This window comes from Lepidothrix coronata, unplaced genomic scaffold (assembly GCF_001604755.1).
Source record: "Lepidothrix coronata isolate B3197 unplaced genomic scaffold, Lepidothrix_coronata-1.0 Scaffold46, whole genome shotgun sequence".
Classification (NCBI taxonomy): domain Eukaryota; kingdom Metazoa; phylum Chordata; class Aves; order Passeriformes; family Pipridae; genus Lepidothrix; species Lepidothrix coronata.
In genome coordinates, this window is record NW_016690226.1 from 4,908,841 (window position 1) to 4,928,383 (window position 19,543).

At 49.3% G+C, this 19,543-nt stretch overlaps 3 protein-coding genes across 3 annotated transcripts in view; 2 read left to right on the forward strand and 1 right to left on the reverse strand.

Annotated features, from left to right (window-relative positions):
* Positions 1-3: 3 nt before the first annotated feature.
* Positions 4-10,205, forward strand: P3H3 (prolyl 3-hydroxylase 3; the record flags this gene model as incomplete). The annotated part of the gene is made up of 14 exons (XM_017814602.1): positions 4-162; positions 823-1,009; positions 1,137-1,268; positions 2,132-2,265; positions 2,550-2,639; positions 2,986-3,038; positions 3,227-3,285; positions 4,433-4,557; positions 4,677-4,772; positions 5,722-5,872; positions 6,041-6,158; positions 8,581-8,656; positions 9,073-9,213; positions 9,513-10,205. Coding segments are annotated over 14 exons (1,734 nt in total), but the record flags the coding sequence as incomplete, so codon positions are not given.
* Positions 10,206-11,856: 1,651 nt separating this feature from the next.
* Positions 11,857-19,119, forward strand: GNB3 (G protein subunit beta 3). Its single transcript, XM_017814603.1, has 8 exons — positions 11,857-11,978; positions 16,538-16,639; positions 17,012-17,050; positions 17,218-17,324; positions 17,436-17,499; positions 17,617-17,779; positions 17,881-17,947; positions 18,891-19,119. Exons 2-8 carry the CDS (start codon positions 16,583-16,585, stop codon positions 19,117-19,119), a joined length of 726 nt encoding a protein of 241 aa, XP_017670092.1. The 5' UTR covers positions 11,857-11,978; positions 16,538-16,582.
* A 185-nt stretch (positions 19,120-19,304) lies between these two features.
* The window catches only part of CDCA3 (cell division cycle associated 3), a 6,152-nt gene continuing 5,913 nt past the window's right edge, over positions 19,305-19,543 (reverse strand). Inside the window, exon 6 of the mRNA XM_017814604.1 lies at positions 19,305-19,310. Within this exon, the coding sequence (XP_017670093.1) occupies positions 19,305-19,310 (6 nt within the window). The remainder of the gene's footprint in view (positions 19,311-19,543) is intronic.

Genomic DNA, 19,543 nt, shown 5'->3' on the forward strand with positions numbered 1-19,543 from the left:
TCTCCACAGCTGAAGAAGCTGGATCAGGCCGTGTCTGCCGCTCACACCTTCTTCGTCGCTAATCCCCAGCATCTCCAAATGCGGGAGGACATCGAGAAGTACCAGCGTATGTCAGGGGTGAAGTCAAACAGCTTCCGGGATCTGGAGGCCATGCCACACTGGGTGAGGGCTCAGTGCAGAGCCAGACATTAGCAGCTCTTATTCCATCCTAGGGACCAGTCTGGGACTCTGGTCTGTTCCCACACAAAGGCCATGGCTTCATACAGGGCCCCCATACATAGAATCATAAAGATCACCTAGTCCAAGCCCCCTGCCATGGGCAGGGTCACCTTCCACTAGACCAGGTTGCTCAAAGCCCCATCCAACCTGCCCTTGAACACTTCCCAGGGTAGGGCATCCACAGGTTCTCAGGGCAACCTGCTCCAGTGTCTCACTACAGTCCTCATAACAAGTATTTTATCTCCCATCCAACAAGTAGCTTATCTCCAATCAAAACTCTCAGTTTAAAACTGTAGCCCCTTGTGCTGTCACTGCAGGCCTTGGTCAAAAGACTTGCTCAGACCCCTTTATGTCTGAAAGAATGCAAGAAGGTCTCCCTGGAGCCTTCTCTTCAAGGTGAAGACAAACCACTGCAAGTGTGACACGGAGACTTTTTGGACAGTTATTTGGCTTAAGTCCGTAAGATTTGCTGTCACTGCGTGGTGACACACTGACCAGGCAGGCCCCCATATTTCAGCACCATCCTGTGAGTGACTCAAAAGTCTTGGGGCATCCTTTGGTGTCACCCACACTGATGACGGGACCTGGATCTGTCCTTCACAGGAAGCATATGAGGCTGGTGTGCAGCACTACGATGCAGATGAGTACGTGCTGGCCATGGCCAAGCTGGAGGAGTCACTCACAGAGGCCCTGTCAGCACTGGAGGACTGTCGTGCCCTGTGTGAAGGGCCGTGGGAGGATGAGGACGAGGAGGAGGACATGCAACCTGGGCTGTATGAAGCCATTGCAGGTAGTGTTAAAAGCACAGAGGATTGGGTAGGAAGGCTGTGCTCCGCACGCTGGACATGTGCCATCTCCCAGCACTCCCGTCTGGAAGAAGTGTAGGCTACTGCCTTTCTTGTTCCTCTCTCTTACAGCCCATTATATTCAGGTTTTGAAGTGCAGACAGCAGTGTGTCCTTGAAATTGCCACAAAGCCGGGGCGGATTTCTGCCACGGAAGATTTCATACCCTCTCATCTTGATTTACTGCAGTTTGCCTACAATCAAGGTGAGCAGAGCCACAACCCAGCAGGTTATGCTGTGGCACTCCTACACTTCCCCTTTGTCTCTGGTCCTGCAGGGCAGCATGTCATGGGAAAAAGTGGCACGCTGACCTGAGATCTAGTCCTGTCTGCCCACTGACTCTTCCCAAAATCTCTCTTCTCTTGCTCGAGCCTGTGGCCACCTTGGGAGAGGTCCTTTTTGGTCTGCTTCAGTCTCCTTGCGCAGCTTCTGTAATATGGGGCTGTTCCCATGTCTTTCCTTCAACACACTCCTTTTCAAGTCCTTTCTCCAGCTATTTTGTGTGGTTTTATACCTTCCTTTTCAGTACATGGCTCCAGATCAGGCCCCCACTTCCGATCTAGGGCCTACACGTGCATCTCATGTCAGCAGTCGTGTTCCTTCTGAGCCAGCCCTACCTGCCCTTGCTGAACTGATGGCCTGTCATGACACTGGCCATCCTGTCACTATGTCACTTGCACACATCCCTCAGCCCTTCTCTTGCATACCCCTGCTCTTTCCCACACTGACCCAACTGTCTCTTATCTGCTCTGTCAGACCCAAAGAAGCCTCAGACCCCTCATCGTGTCTGTTGCATGATGGAGGTGGGACCATCTCTCTTTCAAATATTTACTTTTTTTCTCTGTCTCTTGTGAACGAGCTCACAATAAGTATTAAAGGTTCATTTTCTGTATTCTCTGCCCATCGTTGGGTAGAGGCCCAGCTAGGCAGGGATTGATGTGTACTTGGTATAAGGCCAGCTGCCAGATCCTGACTAAGACATTGAGTGCTGCTGGCCTATACACATTTGCTGCTCAAGTCAAGTCTTTCAGAGACATATATGTTTGTTCTCTTCTGTCCCTGCCCAAGTTGGGAACCAGACACTAGCTGCTGAATGTGCTGCTTCCTACTTGCTTTTCTATCCCACGGATGAGCCCATGTTGGAGAAAATGAAACAGTATCGCACAGAACTGGGAGAGGACACAGCTGTTACAGCCAGACAGGTAGTTACAACTCCAGGTCTGTACTTCTTGACCCTCTCCTGTCCCGTACCATAGGATTGCAGTCCAGGAGGCAAAAAGGGAAATGTGTTTCACTGCAGATGTGTGCCAACCCCAGGACTGAAGAAACGAGCCTGAGTTTACTTATAGTCTGTCACAGTCAGTGTCCCTTCAGGACAAAACTGCGCTTTAATAGTGCACAGCAGTGTGTTTGGGCAAGTTTCGGCCTGGGCAGGGATGGCGTTATCTTTAGTGAGCTGGTTGTTTGACAGTCTTTTCTTCCTTAGAATATTCAACACTATGTGCAGAGATCTTTGATGGAGAAGAAGTTGATTTATTATTCAGTGGAACATCTAGGAGAAACTTTTAATGACCCTGTAAGTAACAGTATCCTCTTAATCTTCCTGCCCTGATTTCACCAAGACAGTTGCCAGAATTCACTTGAGTAGGAAATGATCCAGAAAGGATCAGATGCTGAGGAGAAGGACCCCAAAGTCCTTATGAGGTGGGTCTTTAAGGCCTTTCCACTGCTCCAGGACTGAAGTTAATTTGAAATTGCTGCTGTAACCATATGCATTGGCTCAATCTATCTGTCCTGAGAAGTGGTCCAGAACTGTTGGTCTGGTATTCACTGGAGAAGTAGGTCAAGGGACTGGCTGTTTGACATGATCCACTGTGTGAGAAGTTTGTTGTGTACTGAACCACCTCCATGTGTTCCTACAGGATCTTTGGACTCCAGATGAGCTTATTCCTGAAAACCTAAAGGAGAAATACAGGTAAGATTGGACAAGTTGACTAGGACTGAAATACAAGTTTAGGGGATGGTCCAAGGAGCAGTAGTACCTAGAGAAATGAGCAGAACAGGAACAAGAAGGGTGTGAAATGCTACCACAGAGGAGGGTTAGGCAGCTGTCAGCTCTGTGTACTGACAGCCCTGGTCTCTGTTTTTTCCCTTGCTCCCGAGAGAGGATCAGGAGAAGCAAAAAGAGGAAAGTCTGGATATGGAAGAGAGGGAGAAGAGGGGTGAGTAAAAGAGCTTGAAGAAGGCCTTGGATGCAGTCAGCCGGGCTTAGTCAGACTAATTGCTGTCTTTTCTTCCATCCTCAGACATTTGAATGCTAGCATAGATGCAGACTGACTTGAATGGCTCAGCAAGTCTTCTCACTGTTTCTTTTCTCCCTCTTTGATGCATGTGTAATCTTGCAAAATCTCACTGCGTACATCTCTGGGATGGGAACTCAAAGAGCACTGTGGCTGGAGATGCTGAGAGCAGCCTGAATACGTGACAAGCCTGTGGACGTGCAGTTTCCTGTTCAGGGTGGCAGGAGTGTCTACACCAAACCTGGTTCAACTCCACCAGCACAACTTCGAACAACATTTTTCTGAAGGGGACAAGGAGGGAGGGGCCGGGAAATGGAAAGTGGAAACAGACGATTCGGCTTGGGCAAGTCTTTCCCTGAAAAACAGAATTCTAAATGGTTTGTGGCTGAATGATATAGACTGCAGTGCAGAGTCTTGTGTTCTTGCTGGTCCCTATTATGCATGGACACACAGCCTCTTGCAGGCCTCTGTCCTGGAGTCTTTGCTTAAAATGACCCCAAGTGGTACTCTGCTGTGGCACATGTGAGAGCAGATCCTTCTGAGGGCCTGAGTGCCTTGGCATTCCTGACCATCCAGAGGTCAGAGGGGGTAGAAAAAAAGGCCAAATATCAAAAGACCAAATCACCAACTAGTACCCATTGCTTCTCTTTGAGACTGAAGAAAGATTCACTGGAGAGTATTCTGGAGTAAGATATGTGATCGAAAGGAGGGTTGATGAAGGTGTTTACCTGTTTCTTTTCTCCAGAGTCTCACTCCAGTAGGCTGGACCTGTTCTGCTGCTGCGATCCACAGTGCACTCAACTTTCCCCACCTCCCTGCTGCTCTCCCAGCAAGCCCCAGGTTTCTGCTGGCTCCTGAGCACGCGCTGTAGCCCAGCTTCCCCGCTGATGCTCTGGTTCCCCTGAAGCATGCAAGGGGTGCAAGTGGCCCGGGTCTGCGAGGAATGGGCACTTCTAGGGAACTGTCCTGTCTTCTCAGAGAATGTACAGTGCCTCTCCACATCCTTATCCAGGCTGAGGGCTCCTTGTCCAAAGCTTGCTCATGCCTATCTGTACTTGCTTCTCAACAGGCCCTTTGCCTTTTGAGGGTATTGCTGTCACGATGGATTCCCACCAGATGAATGGAACCCAGAGGGTTGTGTTTGACAGAGTGCTGACGGAGTCTGAGTGTAAGGACCTTCTCCGACTGACAAAGGTGAGGCCAGAGTCCTGTAAGAGGTCCTGTATGCATCCTCCTTAGCAGGCAGGGTGGTAGGATTTCCATGGAGGAGAGATGGCAGCCTAATGCATGTCATCTCTATCCTTCTATTCCAGGCAGCAGGAGAAGCAGGAGATGGCTACCGGGCAAGACGGTCCCCTCACACCCCACATGAGAGATTTGAAGGGTTAACTGTTTTGAAGGCCATGCAGGTAAAGTGGCTCTGTGAGTCTGCCACCTTCCTGATTGTCCAGAAGAAGTGTTCACCACCTGAGCATTTTCCTCTGTGAATTGCACTCTGTATGGTGTCATGGGTGTATTTTCTCCCTCATAACACATGAGGTCTCCTCTGATCTGATTCCTCCATGATCACCTTTAGGCATGTTGTACATGTGCTTTCTCTCATGTGAGGCATGGTTTCAGGAATGCTACTTGTCCCTGTGTGGTAAACTTACAGACATGCTTACCTTAGAATTGGAGAATAAATTAAGGTAGAAGGAGCCTCTGGAGGTCTGTAATCTGACCCCCTGCTTGCAGCATGTCTAATTCCAAAGCTAGATGAGATCCCTCAAGACTTTGCATAGGGAAGTCCAGAACATTTCCAAGGGTGGAGATTCCCTAGCCTCTCTGGGCACCTTTTTTGGTGCTGTACCACTCTTGTGAGGATGAAATTTTTCTTTATATCCAGCCCAAATTTCCCTTGCTGCAGCTTTTGTCTGTTGCCTCTTCTCAGTGTGTGTCTCTGAGAAGAGTCTGTCTCCATCTTCTCTGTTATGTGACAAGAGAGTGTAGTTAGATCTTCCTTTGGCCTTCTCTAGGCTGAAGAATCCCAGATCTTTCAGCCTCTTTCTCTAAGTCATGTGCTCTAACACTCCTGTCATCTAAAGACACTTCACTGAAGACTCATTCCAGTCTACTTGTATCCTGTGTGTAGTGGGAGACCCAAAATGATGATGCATTCCAGATGTGGCTTCACGTGGCAAAGGAAAAAACTGCTGTAGTGTATAGCTCTACTCCTGGCTTATCTTTAAATGAGAAAACGTGTCCTTTTCTTACCTGAGTGACCACAGGGCTTTACAGGGGCCTCTTCTGTACTGTGTACGTGTATCATTCTTAGAGTGTCTTTGTAAGTATTCTAACAGACCTGTTATTCACTTGTAGCTGGCCCAAAATGGGGACGTGGACTGGAGAGACGCGAAATTGCTTCTGCAGGCTAGTGAGAAATCTCGGAAAATCATAGAGTCCTATTTTACCCCTGGAAAGAAACTCCATTTTTCGTTCACACACCTTGTGTGTCGCACGGCAGTAGATGGTAAAGAATCTTTCATCCTGTTAGTCCCTGTCTCCTGGAGAGTCTCCTCAGTTCCAGCCATGTGCTCTCAGGAGACTGTCTTCTGTTTACTCTCACTGTGCCCCTTTTTCTCTGACTTACTCTTTCTTGAAACCAAAAACTCCCATATTTATTTTTGTAACTTTTCAGGGCAACAGGAAGGTCGCATGGATCTTAGTCATCCTGTCCATGCTGATAATTGTCTCTTGGATCCTGAGGGGCAAGAGTGCTGGAAAGAACCACCTGCCTATGTATACAGGGACTACAGGTAAGAGAACCTGCATTAGATCATGTAGAGATCAGAGCATCTCCCTGGCCCTATCAGAGGATGAGCTTAGCTTATAGAAACCAGGTGATGGGTTTTTGGCTCAAAGCCATCCAGGACTGTAGCATCAGGCAGAAGGCTGCATCAGTGCCTTCAGAAGAAGGTGTGAGGCACCTTCCCTAGGCTGGGAAGAAGACCTGCCCTTTTTCCCTCCTTACTTCTCAGAGCCAGCTTTAACAGAGATCAGAATGGGGGTAGGAGGCTGCACGGACTAGAACCATGATATCAAATTGTTGTCTTGTGGGGCTACCACTGCCAACTCTTTAGATAGTCTGTTTCTTCTAGTCGAGTTCCATCTTTTACAGTCTTCTGTGCATTACTGGAGAGGGATAATCAAGCTCCTCAGAATTCCTTTGTTTGGGCAGTCAGTGTACCTTGGTGACTATTCTCTGTTCACCTCTCTCAAGATTCACTGCCAATACTTTGTACTGGGTTTTTCCATTCTTTGTGAGAGTTTATGCTTTTTCCAGCCTGTGGCAGATTTTGTTACTCTTATGTGCAAGAACGTGAAATACATTTTAATGATGATACCAGTTGTTGCACACTGCAGCCAGATGAGGTCAGTTCACTACAGCTGATACCCTGCTACTCACCATTCTATCCTTGAGCATCCAGAAATCTTATTTGTCTTTTCTTTGAGTGGTAGCTGTATGCAGAGCAGAAATCTCTAAGCAGCCTATGGCAAGAATGTGGGACTTGAAGGGAATTCCAGTATCATTGAGTTGTTTCCCTTCTGATACAGGTGTTGACTTGGTATAATCAGATTGTAAAGTTACCAGGCTTTGTCATGTAACTGGTTAGGTCTCTGTCCTTCCTGGGAGAAAGCCATCCTGTCACTTCATTCCTCCCTGAATTCTCTGACTTCCACTTGAATGTATGGTAAAATACCTTCCTGGAATCTATGCCACTGAGCTATTTTCAGGAGTATCCCTGTCCTCTTGCTGTTTGAGTTGTGACTAACCAAGGGCTGGTGAGCTCACAAGGGCTGAGCTCTTCTGGTATCTTTTTGAATTAAGTCAGTCCCTGTGTTCCAAACTTCCTGGGCCTCTTCTGTGTATTTGTGCTATAGTCATTAATGATACTGTTGAATAGGATTGGACCCAGGGCCCAAGAGTCATAGCGATGCTCCTTCAAGTGAACACTGCTCCTTTTGGTGCCAGCAGCGCACTGGTCACTGTGTGCTGTTCACGTGCTCTTCTTCACCTTCTCTGAATTCATTAGGAATTGCTCCAGTGGCACCATTCTGAATACTTTTACCAGAGTCCAGACTGCTGAGATTGAGCATGTAGTCTTTCCCTGGAAAAATCAACTGTTTTGTCAAATACCATGTGGCTAGCCCAATCTGTTTTTAGTACCCCTGTGTTACATTTTAAGACCATTTTCCATTTACCTCTTGTGCTCCAATTACCCTTCTCCTCAGTAGTGGAGTCTAAAGCCCTGCAGACTATTGAGGTCAGGATAACAGGCCTGTTTAGGCTTCAACCGTTATCCTTACCTTCCTGTCCCTTTGTACATGTAAGAGCTCTCCTTGCTTTTCTCCACTCATGTTCCCCCCTGGCTTCTCAGCCTTATTAAAACTCTATGGCAGAAGAGCTGTAACTTCCTGGGTTTCAGGGTTGGTAATCCTCTCACTGCCTTTATATCCTTAACATTGCTTCAGCAGCCACAGTGTTGATTTCTATTTCTTTACCCCAGTCCCATTAATTAAGAGCCTCTGTTGTTCCTCTGAAGTTTTCTATCAGCTTCATTGAATACCAAGAGGAACTCACACAGTTTGTGGTCCATTCTTTCACCTAGTTGACTGTAATCTCACCTGTGCTGCACAGCGACCTTACTACTTCTCTTTTTGTGTAACTTTAGTAAATAAATTTGTTTTAATTTTCTTTTTTCTATGCACCAAGCCTCTTTTTGATCATTCTTATGTTACCTTGAAATTCCGTGGCTGTTAAGACATGGCTTTCTTTGCTGATCAGTCTCTTCTTCCAGACACTGGATTATTCCCAACCCTAAAACATAAACAACGCTATGCCAGGTCAGAACCAGGGTCTGTCAAGCCCTGAGCATTGTCACAGCAGTGCCACAGATGCCTCTGCACACTGCAGAGGATTAAGAAAAAACAAAAGAAAACGGGACAAGTGCATAGAGCTAATTCCCTGGCACACTCTCCCAGCCTCCCTTGCAGCTCAGGGACTCCCCTGAGCTAGGCACTGCTGTATTTAACACCCTCAAATGGATTCTCCTGGTAACTGGTCTGTTCACTTTTTGCATGTGTGGTATCCACAGCCTCCTGTGACAAGGAGCATGGGGAAGTACCTGGGAGGAATAAGCTTCTCAGCTCATATGTACTCTTCCTTTTTGTCCACAGTGGCATTCTCTACCTCAATGATGACTTCCAAGGTGGGGGCCTTTTCTTCACTGAAGTGGACACTGTGACTGTCACAGTAAGTCTGGGACTGGCCAAAAGAAGGAGAGAGGACTGAGGGTGAGACTGGGTGGGAGGAAACTATTTGGTTATTGGATCCCACCATTCCAAAAACAGTCCAGTGCTGATGCTGTGGCAGATTCAAATACGTACAGCTAAAGGCAAATCGAGGCAAATCTCAGACGGAGGAGAGGTTAACTCTTTCCTAGCTGAGATTTTCCAGGCTCTTCCAGTCTGTGGGTGTCTGTGACCTTTGTTGTCCTTTTGATTCTCTCTGCCCCTCTCCAAGGTCTACCTTGCTCACAAGACTGGCCGTGGATGCTTAGCAGCTCTCTGCTCTTCCATGTTCCCAGAGGCAGTGCCACCTCTGTAGAAAGACTCTGTGCTTCAGAGCAGGGGACTGATGGCTTCATGGTCTTTTCTCTCTCTTGGCAGGCCGAGGTGCATCCTAAGTGCGGGAGGCTGGTGGCCTTCAGCTCTGGCAAGGAGAACCCCCACGGCGTGTGGGCAGTGAGCCGCGGAAGGCGCTGTGCCATTGCTCTCTGGTACACACACTCCCGGGAGCACGCGGAGCAGGTGAAGGACCATGCTAAAGAAACAAATACAAGTACCTCCAAGTGAGATCAAATCCTGCTGAGGAATAGCTTTTGGGCTTTCCCTTGGGGCAGGGCCTAGCGCAGCAACTGGGGGTTGATTGCCCTCTGACAAGGTGTGTGGTGGAGGGGCCGGCCTGTGATGGGTCCTGCAGGAGAGAATGGGCTCTGGGGTGGTTGGATGGATGTGGCAAAGACATGATGTGCCTTGTGAGCCCCTGTGAGCAGAGCCGAGACCCCAGCAGGAAGGGGCTCACATCTTCTCTGTCTATATGGCTGCAGGAACGGGTGAAGGCAGAGGAGCTGATGGAGCAGAAGGCTGTGGAGCAGGACCGGCTTGATGGAGAAAAACGTCGGGGGACTGATCGCAGCAGCAGATCCTCCTCAGAGCCTCCTGTTCACAACAGTGGAACCAAGCCTGCAAATCGGAGACAGAAGCCTGGCTCAGACAGCAAGCAGCACCCCAAGGTGCTGCGGGCCAGAGATGAGTTCTGAGTACGCAGGGCCCTGAGGGCAGGACTGGCACACACCATGGCCTGGCAGGTCATGGTAGGACCGGGACCATCGAGGCCTGGAGCAGTGTAGTAGCATGCTAGAGCTGTAGTGATGGAAAGGGATGCAGCTTTCTTCTCTGTGGTGTTCCAGCAGCTGAAAAATGGGAGAAGGGCAGAGTGTGGAAGTCAGCGGCACCTGGAACTTTTTTCACTGCCTCACCAGTTTGTGTCACTCAGAAGTAAGAAGATAAGGTCTTCTCACCCCACTCCTCTCAGTGCCAACTTTTTGGTCATCCAGGGCTAAATCTGAAAGGGGGAGGAGGAGCCTGGAGTCTTTCAGGAAGGGCTGTCTCACATTTAGGAATTCAAAACTGAAGCCTTTGACTTTCCTAGGCACCTGCAGATTCCAGAACCTCACCACTGGTCTGAGACAGGGAAGGTGAGGAACTGTGAATATATGGAATAAAAGCGAAATGCTGGACACAGATATTGGTGGGAGCTGGAGTCTGTACACCACGAGGGAGACGTGTACACTTGTTGCTGATGGAAATTTAATTAACAAATAATGGAAGGGGGTTGAGTGCTCGCTGAAAGAAATCAGTGTTTGCCTAGATGAGAGAAAGTGAGTTTGGCCATGACTAGCATGGAAAGGGTGAGGAGTGCCTTTAAGAAAAAGCACTATATGTTCACGTTTCTCTGCAGCAAAGCCTCTCTTTTTTTTTTTGTTTGTTTGTGTTTTCTCTCTCCATGCACTAAATTGTCCCTGAAAGCAGAAGAGAGATTTTGTTTATCATTTTCCACCCTGATAGAAAGACAATCTGCTGTCACTGCCTGGGAGATTAGTGTCCCGAGATGGGATTATTTTGTAGCCAAATAGGAATTGAATGGGGTGGATATGGAGTATCAAAAAGAGCAGTGACCCTTTTCCTGGGAAGCATTAGAGCCAGAGATCAATCTGTGGTCATGACATACTCAGGCCTTGATGAGTTGTGCATGGAGACCTCAGCTACAGTTCAAGTGGAAGAAATCTGTAGGGCCAGGTCAGTGGTGTAAGAGGTAGGTGGATGAGTGATCCCCTCATCACCGTTGACACAGGGCCCCTGCTCTGTGGAAAGGGAAGTCTCTCCTCAATCTGAATCCTGACACTTCCTTAACATGCAAGCTTGGGAAACCTGCATTGGCAACTCTTTTTGCTTCCCATCCTCCCCAGGGTCACAGGAAAAAGACCGTTTGATGTGTGCATTTCAAATTCCTTCTCACTGGCAAGGGGTCCATCACATCCTAGTATTCACATGTCCATCCTGATGATTTATGTGGGGGTGCTGAGTGGTTCCTTCCTGGTGAGGACATGTTGGAGAGTGAGGGGCCAGTGTCCACATCTCTGGCTTGCTTTGCCCAAAGGTGGCTTGGGTGATTAGACTGATGGCCTCCTGACGTCAGATGAGATCCGTTAAAAGGTATTTATCTCGGGCTTGGGCCAAAGCCGCGGGAGAGATTAAAAGAGATTGAGGCCAAGATAATCCCCTTGCAGCATCCCACTAAAGTGGCTGCCAAAAGGCATGCCACCAAATCTTTTGCCACCCTGGACCCCTGTGCCCAGTTCTAGTTTCCCCATCCAGAGCCCCATTTGCTGCCCAGAGAGGGTGTGACGGCCCTGGCATTGGTTTTCCCTTATCAGGGCCTGTGTGGGTGGCATCATTCCTCTTTCCGCCCTGCCCAGGACATGCGTAGCATGCTGTCCCCAGGAAAATGGGAATTCCTGTGGACTGTGAGGTACAGCAAGCCCTGCCCCAGTGGCTGATAATCCAAGCCTGTTCTGGCTAATCTTCACTTTATTAGTTTGTTGCTGATATAAACGGAGTCAAATCCGCCTGTGATGGTTTCTTTCCCTTCAGGAACAGTGTGCTACTCTCTCTTTTCACCCCTCCCCATCCACCTGCTTTGCATTACGTCCCAATCCGATTTCCCCAAGTCTCTGGTGTCTGATTTAATTTGCCTGACGCTGCTCCTGGAATCAGCCCTCCCCCAACCCCTCCCGTCCACAGCCTTCCAGCTCCCCATGGGGAGATCAGTCCTGGGAGAGGCTGAGGAGCAGAGAGGGAGCAAGGGACTCACTGGGTGGACAAACAGGACTGACTGGAGAAAGCAAAGGGACAAGGGGCTTCTGGCCAGCGAGGAGCTGTTCTCACCGGGGAGGCAGCTGTGAGGGTGCCATCCAGAAGGGACTACAACCCACCTCATTCTACAGATCCCGGTAAGTACCCTGCCCTGTTGTGATGCCTGAGGTCACCTTGGTGAATCAGGCATTTGGGAGCCTGAGTTTCTTGGTGTGATTCTGTGGAGTATTTGTACAAGGGCTGATCCCATCAGAGGATGCGGAAGGTTGAGATCATGGAGGGGAGGGACTTGGGGTTGGCGCTGAGATGTCTTTACAGTGGTGAGGGTCTTTGCACAGGGATGGGGTTGCTTGTTCTCCCTTTGGCAGGTAAATCTCACTAGTTTTCACACTGGAGCAGGAGGGTAACACCTCTGCTGAGGGACCTGACACTCACTACCTGTACACAGTCCTCACTCCTGTTGTGCCCCGAGCACACCTCTTCACAGCTGACTGCTTTACTGGATAGAGAAGGAGCCCTCAAAAAGCAAGGAGCAGATCAGGGTAATTTTACCCTGACCTTTGATCTCCATCACAGGAGAGAGGGATCATCTCTGTATCCGGCTCTGCAAGGAGCCCAGGGTCACCAGGGCGAGTCTGCGAAGCTAGTCAGGGATTACAGAGACCCAGGGATGCTGCTTGTTAATAACGAGTCCTCCTTTCTGCACCTTTCCCTTTTCCATTCACAGCCCTCTCCCAACATTCCACAGAGGGACCACTCCCTCCCCCGTGTGGGGGAAGCTACCCAGAGGATAGATAACTTGCACCCTGATCCAAGGGAGTGATGCAGGTGACTTAGTGGGACAGTCCCTAGGGTGCAAGCTGGGCCCCTTCCATGGCATAGTGCAAGGGATATAGCCACTGCCCTAAAAAGACGGGATATGGCAGCAAAAGGCAGAAGACAGGTGATTTCAGATTCCCCTGTGCCTCACACCACAGTAGAGGCATTTGGTCTGCTACGAGCAGACACCCAAGGGCTCAGGATGGGTTTGTTTGCCCACAGACAGGAATGCTACATCAGGTGCCTTCAGAAAATTTGTTGGAAAAGGCAGGAGTGGAAAGAACTGTCATGTTGGAGAGCAGAAGAAATGAAATGTGGTTTCAGAAGCCAAGAGCTGTGAACTGGATGAGCACAGCTGAGGCAGAGTTCAGAACAGGGCCGGCATGAACTGACTGAGCCCAGGCTCTGTTTGGCTGCCGTGCTCTCTGGTCATACTTGTAGGGGTCAAAACTCTGGACCAGTGCTGGTGCCAAGGTCCACCTGTCAATAGCTGTGCTGATGGTGGTGAATTGCTTTTTCCAAAGGTACCTAAGGTCTTGGTTTCCTCTACTGCTTAGCATTCACCTGAAAGAGCCCTTACTTCCAGAAAGGACTGAGTGTGAACCATTTAGAAGCCTCTCCCATTAAAACCAGCCTGGACAGCTGCCATGAGCAACCATGAGCTGATCCTTGGATCCACAAGAAATGTGCATTCCTGAGGTCCTGCTGGTCAAGGCAGGAACATGCCTTGGCCAAACTCCAAACTCTGTTCTCCTTTCCTCTGTTCTTCTCCCATTTGATTCCCCCCATTTCCTGTTCTAAATTTACGTGACCATGATGAGCTGCTCTTTTGCACACCTGCTTTAGTCCTCCTGGGAGGCAGCTGCACTACGCTGGGGACTGGGTAACTCACTCTCCACAAATTGCCCTGGGATGTGATGGATGGAGGGGACAGGCAAAGATGGAGCTATTATTATCACTCATCTGAGGCTCCTTGTCCTTCTGAGGCTGAGAACAATTCCCAGCTTCATTTAGAGTGTTCCCTCAAAGGGATTTAAAGGTTCGGACAGAGTCCTGAGCTGCACCTTCTCTATATTTAGACCTTTTTATCTGTCCTCGACATCCTGCCCCTGCCGTTTGATCTGCCTACTGGCTCCGAAAGCCCCTCATCTCGTTGTGCAGCTTTACAGAGAAGGCTGTGAACTGGCACTCCTGTGCTAGTGCTAGAGTTGAGAAACACTCAGGCAACGGAAGAGAGCAATAAAAGAGCAGAAGCAATACAAGGATGACTGGGATTCAATGGGTAACGACGAGGACTTGTGCAGTCAGCTTCACCTGAGGCAGAAACTGGAAGGAAGGCAGAACAAGGTTCCCATCCCCATGCGGGTCTGCGTAGGCAAAACCAGAAGTCTACAAAGACAGATAAGGGCAGCTGGATGGACAATGATCTCAGCCAAAGGCATGTGAAATAACAGCCTGAAGAGCTTGGGAACCAAGCAGAGGAGGCTGGAAGGGGAAAATTGGAGGGAAGAGGTGACCCAGAAGGAAAGGCAATCCAACGCTTAGTGTTAATGGAGGGGAGGTAGAATCAGTCCCAAGGAGCACTGAGAAAGGTCAGGATTTGGGCCACAGCGGACTCTGGGGTGGGCCTGCTGGTCCCTGCAGGGTGGCTGGAAGTTCAGGTGTGCCACTTGGTGTCAGTAGGCAGCGACCACAGCTGGACACAGTCTCACAGCCTTTCTGTACACTGAAACTGAGGGACAAACACCACAGGATAAGGAGGATGTGCAACCTCCAACTGAAAGCTGAAAGGCCTTCCCTAGCATCTCCCCCCTCTCAGTTAGCTGAGAGAAGGGTAGCGTATCCATTCCCTTCCCAAAGGAGAACTGCATGCATGTGGGCTTTCATGGCCAGTCACTCAATGAGTGCAGCTGTGCGTCCTTACTGGGAGGACACTCCTCATCACTGCTCTGAGAGAAATAAAAAAAAATGTAAAGGGCACAGCTCAGGTGCTGATCTGTTTCCATCCTTCAGTATAGATGAGGCTGGCAGCCCCAGGCCACTGCTGTGGCATGTGCCTCTGACAGTGCAGTCCCAAATTCCTCTCCTGCTCCCTCACTGTCTGCTGGGGCCAGCAGACCAGGCCAGCACCCATGTGCAGTGCATGGGCAGGGAGCAGGGTAGAGTCAGCAGTGCTGTAGCTCTGTCCAGCCTTGCAGGCAGCAGGCACAAGACTCTCTGCAAAGTATAGCCTGAAACAGACTCCTGCTGGGATAAGCTCTGGGATACCTCCCAGAAGGTACAGGAAACCTGTATCTCCTTGTCTTTCCTACTCAACACCATGCCACAAGAATGATTTACCACTCAGAAACTCACTGTGCATGGAGGATCAAAGGAAAGCTGTGGAGACGTTCAGGGGAAAGAATTTGTGAGGGGAAACTCAAAGAGCTCAATGAAGCAGCAAGCAAAGATGGGACAAAGAAGAGGGCAGACTGGCATGGCTGGACCCAAAGCTTCACAGGCTGGAAGAAATGAGGCCTTCGGGCAACAGGCCAGAGAGGGATGGAGGTGGTGTGACCCACAGGGACTAGGAGAAATTCTGCAAATGCTGCTGGAACATTTCTTGGCCTAGGGGCAAAACACTGGTTCTAATGAAAACAACACCTGGAACACATCTGGACACACACCTATCCAGGAGAAATGTCAAAGCAATTAAAGACCAGGTCTGTCTACAGGAATGGGAGATGGTAGAATCACTGGTGAAGAAAGAGAGAACAAAACAGAGATGCTGTATAATGATACAGTGCACCTGCATCTTGAATATGGATTACAGTTCTGGTTCACTGCTCTCCCTGCAAAAACATATCATCTATGCTCTGTAAACAACTGAAAAGAGCTCCGAGAACAACAGAGGTAATAGGATGTAACAGCTTACATGGGAGGAATGACTAAGTTTGCTCTGCAGTTTGGATAATAGATGAATGAAGACAGATATGACAAAAATCTATAAAATACCAAGTGATGCAGAGGTGAATAGAGACCATTCATTTGCTAATTCTTCCAACTCAAAATATAGGTACCTCCAAGTGGAATTAGTGACATTGGGGAGTAATGGAAGCAGAAACTTCTTTGCACAGTCTGCCACCAATCTGTGGAAGTCATCATGATGGGGTATTGAGGATGCTAAACTTTAACATGGGCACAAAAGTTGTGTGGACAAATGCATAGAAGAAAAGTCCATGAAGGACTTCCATACAGTAATGCTGCTCTAGCTTTGGATGTCAGTGAAAAGCTGGAGCTGAGCAAGTAGGAGAAATACCACTCTCAGCTTATGTTATCCTTAGATCCTTCCCTAGGCTTCCACTTTTTTTTTTTATGGAAAACTAAAAGGGAATCTTGAGAGAGCATCTCAACAGCCCCCAAATTTCCTTAGTAGTCAAAGACTTAGTGGGTCTTGCCTGGTGATGCTTTGCCTAGGACAAACAACAGGAAATAGCCACTGGGCTCCCCCCATCAAATTTTCTCCTCCTGGAGCTGCAAGGGACAGCTTGGCCATGAACAGGGAAAACCTGATGAAGAGGACCTGGACTTGGTAGGGCTTGGAATGGAGAGGTTAAAAATGAGAGGACAAGTGTGGCCAGAACCACAGTAAGAGGCTCTGGAGTTCTTCAGCTTCACAATGTGTATGTGTAAGCAGGATACAAGATCAACTGAACCTTTGATCAGGCCCAGTACGATCTTTCCAAATGCTAAGAGCTTTGACTGGATACAAGATAACATTACCAAGCATTCAACCAAGAAATGGTCACTAAGACTTTATGTTTACATTTGCATGACTGATCAGTCATATTAGTGCCCTTTCTACTTCACACTTCTCTCCTTTGATTTGTCTCCCCAGAATCAAGGCTGCCCCACGTGAAGGAGCCACCCCTAGGTCAGAAAGATGGGGGAAATGGAACAGATGAAGCAGGAGGCTGAGCAGCTGAAGAAGCAGATTGCGGTAATGCTGGCAACAGTCGTGAAACTGCTGAGAGAGTGTCTATCCCCCCACCATGCGAACAAACTTTCCTTCTCAGCCACCAGTTGGAGTTGAGCTTTCTCCATCTACACACTCGGAACCCTATGCAGTTCTCCACAGCCCTTTAAGTGCTAATGGAGATCTTCACAGCATGGTTGTGGGGGAAGAGTGGGAGGGGAAAGGAAAGAAGAGGGGACAAGATTCCAAAGAGTGTAGTGAATCCCTGGGGTCACCTCTGTCTCCAAGGCAGCTGATGTTCAGTGGGAGGATCCACAGAAAGGGTGCAGCACAGGGAACTGGATGCTGACCAGTTTGAGCTTTTGTCTCACCTTCCTGCTCTTGTCTCTTCTCCAGGATGCCCGGAAAGCCTGTGCAGACACAACACTGGCTCAGGTAAGGGACAGGGATGGCTGGGCAGGTAACTGTGTGGGAGTCAGCTAGCACCACTCTGAAGGGGTCTCTCTCCAGCTGGGAAGCAGAGTTAGAAGGCAGAGATATGGATAGCAGTAAAGCTTCTGCCAGTCCAAGACTGATTTTCTGTCCCACCACTCTTTTCTCAGATTGTTTCTGGAGTGGAGGTTGTTGGCCGCATCCAGATGCGGACCCGAAGGACCCTGCGGGGGCATCTGGCCAAGATCTACGCCTTGCACTGGTCCACAGACTCCAAGTGAGAGCAATGCTGTTGATCTGCTGGATGCAGGGCAGCACAGGGGCATGATGGGCAGGAAGGCTCTGATGGGAAGACAGCTACTAACATGATCTTGTTCCTCTCTCACAGACTTATGGTCAGTGCCTCACAAGATGGGAAACTGATTGTGTGGGACACATACACAACTAACAAGGTAGGAGTCAGGTGGATGCAGCAAATGGGGATGCTGGAGTGGGTCCCCTCACAGCTGTTGCCCTTGCCCTGCTCCCTTTGCTGTCAAGAGTCCTGACACGGTTTCTTGTCCTCCCAGGTTCATGCCATCCCTTTGCGTTCTTCCTGGGTCATGACCTGTGCCTATGCTCCCTCAGGGAATTTTGTGGCCTGTGGGGGTCTTGACAATGTGTGCTCCATCTACAGCCTCAAGTCTCGTGAAGGCAACGTCAAAGTGAGCAGGGAGCTCTCAGCCCATACAGGTGTGTCCACCACCTGCCTGCAACCTGGGCAACCCCTGCTTCCAAACTTCACCCTTCTAGCCCTGTACCTTTTCTCATATTTGCTTGTTCCTGCTTCCCAGGATACCTCTCCTGCTGCCGATTTCTTGATGACAACAGTATTGTGACTAGCTCTGGAGATACCACGTGGTGAGTGCTGTCTTTTGTGTCCTAGTGATGTGACCTCTGGCTCTTAGAGGCAGAGCACACATCAGCAAGCGCAGACTTTAGGCTCTGCAGCAGTCCATTAAGGAAGAATTTCTCCTGTATAGGGAGGCCACACGGAACACCTTAAGAAGCCTGATCCGTTCTTCCTCCCTGGGCAGAACAGGTGCTTCTTTTCCCAGTTGATGCCAGGTCAAGATGCAGGTCAACTGGTGAAGCAGTAGGGACCATGTTGTCAGCTCTCACAAAGCACAGTGTCAGCTATCCAAGGACAGAAAACATTTTAAATTTATGTGAAGCCCACCAATGTGCTTCACTTCTCAAGTCTTGCCCACTGTGCAAGGGACACCATCAGACTTAGTGCCTAGAGCCTTTTGTTCCTGGTTCTCAGTTCTCGCTGTGCTGTGATTCTGAGCAATGCCGAGCCTTTATTCACCCCATCCCATCCCAACACCTGCTTTGGAAGAACCTCTTGACCAAGGATGAGTCAGGATGTGGCATTTCCATCAGAGATCAGAGTAACACAGGGCTTGCTTGCCTGGCTGTAGTGTGAACATGGGGTGTGCATCCTACAAGCGTGGCCACAGCAGATCTTTTTCAGCCATTTGCTGGTTCATGCTTTTTGTGTCACTCTTACCTCGTCTCAGTATTCCCTTCAACTGTTGCAGTTACAGGAATATGGTCAAACCTCACAACCCCCATCCTTAGTTTAACTCTGCTTTGGCAAAGGTGTCACCAGCAACAGCTGTGAAGGTATCTCTTGTTGTATACAGCTGACTCCAGGGATGCTATCACCCGTTTTTCCGTGCTGTAGCCGTGGCTTCCCTCCTCCTTTTGCTTGCGAGTGGGACAGCCCTTTGGCCCAGCTGTAGACCTACTCTACACTGTTCGCCTGGGTTGACTAGTTCTCTCTTCTCCCCCTGCACAGTGCGCTCTGGGACATTGAGACAGGGCAGCAGAAGACTGTGTTCTTGGGACACACCGGAGACTGTATGAGCTTGGCTGTCTCCCCAGACTTCAAACTCTTTATCTCTGGGGCTTGTGATGCTACTGCCAAACTCTGGGATGTGCGGGAGGGTGCCTGCCGTCAGACCTTTGGAGGACATGAGTCTGATATCAACGCCATCTCTGTACGTATGCTGTCTGCACAGGGGTAGGGAAGCATGGAAAATGGAGGGTGGACCAGCTCTGAAACAGTCTTGGGACAAGGTTGAAAAAAGCTGTCACAGTTGTGTGAGTAACAATGGTCTCAGGAGACCCTGGCCCAAACATCCAGCCTGAAGCAGGGAGGGCCTGTGTTCACTGAAGTTTGGAGGCTGGCTCTTCCCAGGCACTGAAGCACCTAGGTCTTAGACAGCCAGCACACCATGGTCTGTGGAGCTCAGCACCCTAACACAGGTGCTGGTGCAGCTTTGCTCATAGCAGCTGTTGGGAACTGTGTTTCAGGCATGCTCCAGCATCCCTGGCACAAGACACATGTGAGGCAGTGGGAATACCTAATTCAGCTGAGGGTCTTAGCTCCAGATAGAAGAGGTAGGAACTTGGGATCACAGGGAGATCTTCTGAAGATTAAATTTTCAC

What these genes read in the sequence shown, in the direction of transcription:
- GNB3 (XM_017814603.1), top strand. Translation starts at nt 16,583, where the DNA reads ATGGGGGAAATGGAACAGATGAAGCAGGAGGCTGAGCAGCTGAAGAAG. An exon ending in AGCTGAAGAAGCAGATTGCG is followed by an intron (nt 16,640 to 17,011) that starts GTAATGCTGGCA and finishes TCTCTTCTCCAG; the next exon opens with GATGCCCGGAAAGCCTGTGC. An exon ending in AGCTCTGGAGATACCACGTG is followed by an intron (nt 17,948 to 18,890) that starts GTGAGTGCTGTC and finishes CCCCCTGCACAG; the next exon opens with TGCGCTCTGGGACATTGAGA.